Source organism: Hordeum vulgare, chromosome 7H (assembly GCF_904849725.1).
Source record: "Hordeum vulgare subsp. vulgare chromosome 7H, MorexV3_pseudomolecules_assembly, whole genome shotgun sequence".
NCBI classification, from domain to species: Eukaryota; Viridiplantae; Streptophyta; class Magnoliopsida; order Poales; family Poaceae; genus Hordeum; species Hordeum vulgare.
In genome coordinates, this window is record NC_058524.1 from 15,003,027 (window position 1) to 15,010,916 (window position 7,890).

Below are 7,890 nucleotides of genomic sequence, written 5' to 3' on the forward strand. Positions count from 1 at the left end.
CACGAACGGTGAAGAGCATCATGGAATTGGCGATGAAGGATAGTTGATGATGACCATGGCTACGATTTCCCCTCTCCGGAGCCCAGAACAGACTCCAGATCTGCCCTCCAGAGGAAGAACAGGTGGCGGCGGTGGCTCCGTGTCGTAAAACGCGATGAACTCTTCTCTCTGATTTTTTTCCGGGCGAGAGAGACTAAATAGAGCTGGAGTTGGAGGCGGCGGAGCCATGAGGGCCTCACAAGCCTGCTAGGCGCGACCAGGGGGGCCCGCACCTCCTGGACTTGTGGGCTCCTCGCTTCGTCCCTCCAGGTAATTCTGGCGCCGGTATTTTTTATATATTCTACAAAAAATCCTCGTAAATTTCCAGGTCATTCCGAGAACTTTTATTTCTGCGCAAAAACAACACCATGGCAATTCTGCTGAAAACAGCGTCAGTCCGGGTTAGTTCCATTTAAATCATTCAAATTAGAGTCCAAAACAAGGGCAAAAGAGTTTGGAAAAGTAGATACGATGGAGACGTATCAGTAGGGATATATCTACTTAATGAAGCACAAGTATGAAACGTTTGAGAAGTTCAGGCAATTTCAGAGTGAAGTTGAAAATCATCGTAACAAGAAGATCAAGTTCCTACATTCTGATCGTGCGGGTGAATATCTGAGTTTCGAGTTTGGTGCTCACTTAAGACAATGTGGAATCGTTTCACAGTTGACACCGCATGGAACACCACAGCGTAATGGTGTGTCCGAACGTCGTAATCGTACTTTGTTAGATATGGTGCGATCTATGATGTCTCTTACCGATTTGCCGTTATCGTTTTTGGGGTTATGCATTAGAGACAACTGCATTCACTTTAAATAGGGCACCGTCAAAATCCATTGAGACAACACCATACGAGCTGTGGTATGGCAAGAGGCCAAAGTTGTCGTTTCTTAAAATTTAAGGATGTGATGGTTATGTCAAAAAGCTTAAGCCTGAAAAGCTGGAACCCAAAGCGGAAAAGTGTGTTTTTCATAGGTTACCCAAAGAAGACAGTTGGGTACACCTTCTATCTCAGATCCGAGGGCAAAGTGTTTGTTGCTAAGAACGAAGCTTTTCTTGAGAAGGAGTTTCTCTCCAAAGAATTGAGTGGGGAGAAGATAGAACTTGATGAGGTTGTCGAACCTCTACTCCCTCTTTCGGGATAAGGCCAAGATGGAGTCCAACCGCCGGCTCATCCGGCAGTGGCTGGCGGAGGCCGATGCCCTCTTAGACGAGATGGATGCGGAGGGGGCCGTAGCGGAGCAGCCGAAGGCGGAGGAGGGGGCCGAGCTGCGGCACGCGGCCATTTATCCGCGGGAGGGCACGGAGATCGTCGACATCTTCGACGAAGGGTAGATAGGTTCTACATAGTACGTAGGTTTCATAACTTGCATATTTTTGTATGGATGTGAGGGTCCTAATATGAGATGTCCGGATGTAGAATGAATTATTTGAGGCGGAGGAGGTCGTAGCGGAGCAGCCGAAGGCGAAGGAGGTGGCGGAGCTGTGGCATGGGGCCATTTATCCGCGGAGGACGGAGATCGTCGACATCTCCGATGAAGGGTAGATAGATTTTACATAGTACGTATGTTTTATATCGTGCATGTTTATTTATGAATTTGATTATTCTAATATAAAATGTCCGAATGTAAAATGAATTATTTGAGACGTGACAGATCAATGTCCGCGGACGTGTCGATCTGGACGCGTCCGCAGCCGTTTGAGAGGTCCGCCTGTAAATGCTCTGAGCAAATGTTCGCTGGGCATTTGCCAACGTCTTGATATGAGTTATCGTAGGTGATTCTATCGTAGGCGAAGTAATTTCGTTAATTGTTCGGGGGTAGACAGCTTACTCGGAATAGCCTGACAGTTCCTGGGAAGAAGAATTTTTTGAGCAAAAACAAGCAGAAATTGCCATCATTTAATCTTGGGTCGCAACTAAAACTGCCAACAAACATCCCTTTTCAGCGAAGGTCTGCCTTATATCCTTTATTTTTACCATCTTAATTTGCTTGTTTCAGGCTAGCAACACCTCGTGGATGAGCCGATCAACATTGCGCATGGACCTTCCGCCAGGACGTGCAGAGGCCACGGCGCTCTCCCGGAGCTCCAGCACGCGTCGTCTCATCTCTCGCGCCTTCTCTCCCTCCATGGCCTCCCGTATGAGGGCCTCCACCTCGGTCCTCCTAACATCGTCCCCGATCTCCATCCCGATGCCCCACTCCGTGCACTTGTAACGGCAGTTGGTCTGCTGATCCGCGAAGAAGGGCCAACACACCATCGGAACGCCGCCGCAGATGCCCTCCAGCGACGAGTTCCACCCGGAGTGCGTGAGGAAGACCCCTACGGCCTCGTGCTCCAGCACCTTCTCCTGCGGGCACCAGGTCGACAGCATGCTCCGCCCCTCCGTCGCCGTGGTGAATTCCAGTGGAAGTGCGGCCTCGTCGTCGCCCTTGACGAGGTCAGGCCGCACGTTCCACAGGAAGGCGTAGCCGGTGTTGGCCAGTCCCCACGCGAACTCCAGCATATGCTCCTTGGACATCACCGCGATGCTCCCAAAATTTACATACACCACGGAGCGTGGTGGCCGGCCGTCGAGCCACCGGAGGGGCGCGTCCTGCTCCTTCCATAGGTTGGACCCGATGCCGGCGAGGGGGCTCTCCTCCGGGACGTTGTTGCGCACCGTGAGATGGAGCGGCCCCACTGTGTAGATGGGCGGCAGGAGCTTGGACATGGCATCGAGTAGGGGTGCGTCGAGCTCGTCCCAGGTGTTGATGATCACCGCCGAGGCCTGCGACATGGCGGCTGTCTCATGGACGAAGAAGTTGAACATGATGTCATCCGGGTCCGTGGTGCGCAAGAATGTGGGGAGGTCACGTAGCCGCATGTCCTTGGGCATCCCCGGTATCCAGTCGATGGTCGTTTCCAAGTATCCATTGCTCAACTGCGCCTCTTCTGCGCCAGCAACAAATTAATTACTTATTGTATATGGTCTCTGACTTAATAAAATTCATCTTTTATCAAAAAAAATGTCGCCTCTAATTTTAATATCGACGTGCACACACCACACAAGCAGCCAAACAACATGGGTGACTTGAAGAAATGTGATTTTCTTGTGTGTATAGATCGTACGCATATATACCTTCGAGAGGGAAGATCCCACGGTCGACTAGATCCTTGTAATGGTTGTAGCTCATGAAACCGCACGCGCTGCCGGTCCAGAGCGTGGCGCAGCGGAGGCCGAGCTCCCGCGCGGCGCGAAGGCTAAAACTCATGATGCTATCGGCTACCACGCAGGTCACCGGCGGCAGCGCGCCGCCGGAGGCCTCGGCCTCCTCGTTGAGCTTGAGGACGAGCTCCTTGAACCGTGGGAGGCAGGTGGTCATGGTAGCGTGGCACAGCGCGGGGATGTCCTGCGTGGCCTCACGGTCGGACGGCGGAAGGCCGTCGGCGATGGCGGCGAACCGGAACGCGGGCAGGCCGCGCAGCGTGTCGGCGGACTGGGAGCGCAGCAGGCGGCGGTGGTTGAACTCGTTGTTGACGAAGGTGACGTGGAAGCCCCTGGCGTGGAGTAGCTTGGCCAGCTTCAGCATCGGCGTGACGTGGCCCTGCGCCGGGTATGGGATCATCACGGCGTGCGGCCTCTCCCCCGGCGCCAGCGGCCCCGCTATCTCCATGACTTCCTTCCTTCCTAGCGATCGAGCTTGCTTCAGCTCTCACTCACAAGTCGTGTTATGCGTGTGGCCATGAACTCCTGATGGCGTTACTCATATAACATAACATGGCTGGAGGCGTGCTCACAGGTTGATGGATCACTCAGTCGACCTCCACTTCAATGGCCGCAGCCTGGTTGCTGTCCTTGGCTACATGAATTATTGTTGTGTGGGGGAGGACGACGGGATCACGGGACCATGGATGAGATCCACCAACTATTCGCCGCAGGGAAACGAAAGGACGCCATCGTAACTTCGGCGGAAACCATGGCATTTGTATCGTGGTCTGTTCGTGTCGGCTGGGATTGTTTGGACGTATATGGGGGTGTATGGAGTCCCATCTAGTAAATCAAACATGAGGAACTTTTAGGGATTAAAAGTGAGTATTTTGAGAGTAAAGAAAGAAGTCTTTAAGGAAGAGTCTTTTTTAAGATTTTTTCTTCAACAATGCCCATGTTTTTAGCATGTCATTTAATAACATATAGTCCATTAGTAGGGATAACATAATCTTTTAACATGTCATTTAATAACCTCTAGTCCATATTTAGTCCCTGAAATCAAACATGTAAAGACTAGGAACTTTTTAATTGAGACTAAAAAAAGTCTTAGGACTTTTTAACAAATAGGCTCTATGTCACCTGACTTGGTGTCGCTGACATGTGAGCCCTCTCGGTAGACAGCCGACATCAGAGGATCTGCAGAATAGATACATCGGCACAATACAAAAAACCGAACTTTTTTTTGTACGGGAAAAACCAAGATTAACTGAAAAACGAGAACCTCATATACTGCTCCCTCTGTTCATAAATACTTGTTGTTGAAGAGATTAAATATTTATCATACATGTGACATATTAGACATCCGTTCACCTATCGTACGTGTGTGGCGTACATAGAATGCAGTCCATATAGATTATGTGTAGACGAACATTAGAACTGCCACACATATGGGAATAGCTACTTCGTGTCACACATCCAACAAGTATTACTCGTCTTTACCCTGCACGTGTGACACGAAACAAATCTGTCCACATGCTCTGGCGTAGTTATGTTAGTTATCCGTGAGACGACACTTTAGTTACCTCCGAGCATGCATCTTTAGTTACCCGGAATGACAAATGTAGTAAAACGCATGTCAACTCTCTCTGTTTTGGTTAATTCTAGTTACCGGAGGGATGATACTTTAGTTACCCGGGGATAGTTATCATTTGTAATATGTGTTTACCTAGTTGTCATATGTGGTCCAACTATAGTTGCATGTATGGTTAATCATAGTTGTCACATGTGTTTACCTAGTTGTCACCTACGCGCAATTACAGTTGTCATCTAGCAACGAATCATAATTGTCATGTATGTTTACCTAGTTGCCACGTATGCGAAACTGTAGTTGTCGTCTAGCAATGTACGAGCGTCTTGTGGGCGAAGAGCAGTTCACCCACACGCACGAGGACTCGGTGATGACTGTATGGACAGAAACTGGTTCGCCCACACGACGTAGTTGGCAACCGCGCGCTGCGGGTCGTGTGGGCGAACTCTCTAACGCCAAGAGACATGATGATGCCTAAGTGACACTGAAATTCCAACAATTTCCTTTAGGATTCGTTTAAAAGAGAATCAACGTAGATCGACATATGTGGTCTCATAACATGTAGTATTTACTGGAAATTTTAAAAAAATATTACCCAAATTTTGAATCTGCTTAGCTACAAGCCATAATTTCCTAATCCATTTGTCCAAATATGCACAACCTGAAGTCCAGTGGATGGCGGCATCTTCGCTGCATGGAGGCCACATCTTCGTTGCGTGGTTGGCTGAGGTGGCCGTTTCGGTGGCGCTGATTTCTGTTTGTCAACGACCATGACGTCGAGGGGAGCTTGGGTAGCGGCTCGGGCTTTGGTAGTCAGATCTTCCCGGCGTGTCTGGGGTGCTTTTCCATTGGTTGCTGAGTTGCTTTGAAGTCGGAGCTGCAGTGAAGCGAGTCCATGTGGTGACAATGGCTGACAGTCGGTGGCCGTTTGCGGATGACGCGGTCGATGCAAGTCCTGCATATTTTCCTTGCAAAGCTCGTCATCAAAGTGAGTTCTCGGTTGCTCGTGCGTGTGGCCATCTGTTGGCATGTGGCTAGGTTAGCCGGTGGTATCCATTTTGTGTGGATTAGTTTTTTTAGCCCGGTTTTCCTTAATTAACTAGGCAATTTCTCAATATCTTATTAATCAATGGAAATGACATGTCTTTTGCTTCGGTTCAAAAAAATGTGCACAAATAATCAAGCCGAATATGAAGCATTGTTATTCGGCCTAGAGATGTTTGTTGCCTATAGGTGCTACACATGTTGAGGCTTTTGGTGATTCATTATTAGTGGTGCAACAAATATTCAGAGTTTTTTTAATGTTTTGACGAATCACTTAATACTTATCTTGATAAATGTCTAGATATAATTTGAGCTTTGGATTGTTTTAGCAATTCTCATATATATAGACATGACAATTGGAGAGCGAATGATTTGGCACAACAAACATCCGGCTATCATGTTGATCATGGCATGTTTCATATTTCTGAAAAGCCGATGTCAAGCTTTGCCAATATGAGAGAGGCCGAAGCAGAATACACAACTTCGGCCACTAACAAAAATAATCTAGTACAGGTGAAAATCTAGACCGGAGGAAGCCCATTAATGATTACTTGTGTGATCCGAGTAAAAGGGTGGACAGGGCTGTTCGGCGTATGGCTTTCAAATATGTGATGAGGGATGATGACCTTTATCGCCGAACAGTTGATGATATTCTTTTGAAGTGCTTGGACAAAGACCAAGCTAGAATTGCTATGGTAGAGGTACATGAAGGTATTTCTGGAACTCATCAGTCGGCTCCCAAGATGAAGTGATTGTTGCGACGTGCTGGGTTTTATCGGATGACGATGATTAATGATTGCTTCAGATATTATAAAGGATGTGAAGCATGTCAAAAGTTTGGTGATGTTCAATTGGCTCCTGCTGCCATTTACATCCTATTGTCAAACTGTGGCCCTTTAGAGGATTGAGTTTAGACTTCATTGGAGAAATTCATTCGTCTTCTTCAAAGGGGCATCGGTTCGTATTGGTGGCAACCGATTACTTTTACTAAATGGTCTGAAGCGGTACCTCTCAAGAACATGACACATATGGAGGTAATTCAATTCATAACCGAGCATATTATTCATAGATTCGGCATTTCGCAAACATTAACTACGAATCAAGGTTCATCTTTCGTGTCACATCACGTTAGAGAATTTGCCGACTCTTATAAGGTAAAGTTGCTCAATTCCTGTCCGTATTATGCCCAAGCTAATAGATAAGCTGAGTCTAGCAATAAGATATTAATCAAGCTCATCAAAAGGAAGATTGAGGATAATCCAAGGAGATAGCATGAGCTGTTGTCTGAGGCATTGTGGGCATATAGAATCTCAAAGCACGATGCTACAAAAGTAACCCCTTATGAGCTAATGTATGGCCAAGAAGTTGTTTTACTAGTGGAAGTGAATTTGAGTGCTTTGCGAATAGCCAAACAAAATGATTTATCGGTTGTGGACTTTAATAACTTAATGATGGACAATATTGATGAAGTTATCGATAAACGTTTGGCTACTTTAAAGGCCATAGAGAGAGACAAGTTAAGAGTGGCAAGAGCTTATAATAAAAGGTCAAACTAAAGAATTTTCAAGTTAGTTGGCAATCTCGTGTGGAAAGTGATCCTGCCTATTGGTTCAAGAGATAGAAAATTCAGGAAGTAGTCTCCAAACTGGGAAGGTCCTTTTAAGATTGCAAGACTAGTTGCTGGAAACTCATATTTGGTGGAATCAATTCAAGGCGCAATGCTACCTCGAGCTCTCCATGGCAAGTATCTGAAAAAATACCACTGAGTGTATGGCAAGAAGCTTAAGTAAGAAATGGTCGATATACGATTACCGCCCTTAGCATAAAAAATGGCCGATATATGGTTATCGCCCCGAGAAGAATAAATGGCTAATGGAGTGTTGACATCGTCCTTTGAACAAACTCTAAGCAAGTCATTTTTCGGCACTCATGCTTCGCCGAAAAACGGAGGGGCATGTGTTGACACCACATTTTGGCATGCAAGAAAACATAATTAAGATGGCTTCAACTAAAGAAGTGTTCTACATGA

The 7,890-nt window shown here is 47.0% G+C and overlaps 1 protein-coding gene across 1 annotated transcript; it reads right to left on the reverse strand.

The window, feature by feature from the left end:
* Positions 1-1,869: 1,869 nt before the first annotated feature.
* LOC123409846 (7-deoxyloganetin glucosyltransferase-like) lies at positions 1,870-3,897 on the reverse strand. The gene is made up of 2 exons (XM_045102717.1): positions 3,161-3,897; positions 1,870-2,973 (listed from the first exon to the last, which is right to left on the reverse strand). The coding sequence occupies exons 1-2, from the start codon at positions 3,693-3,695 to the stop codon at positions 2,036-2,038; spliced, it is 1,473 nt and encodes a 490-aa protein (XP_044958652.1). The 5' UTR covers positions 3,696-3,897; the 3' UTR covers positions 1,870-2,035.
* Between the last annotated feature and the right edge of the window lie 3,993 nt (positions 3,898-7,890).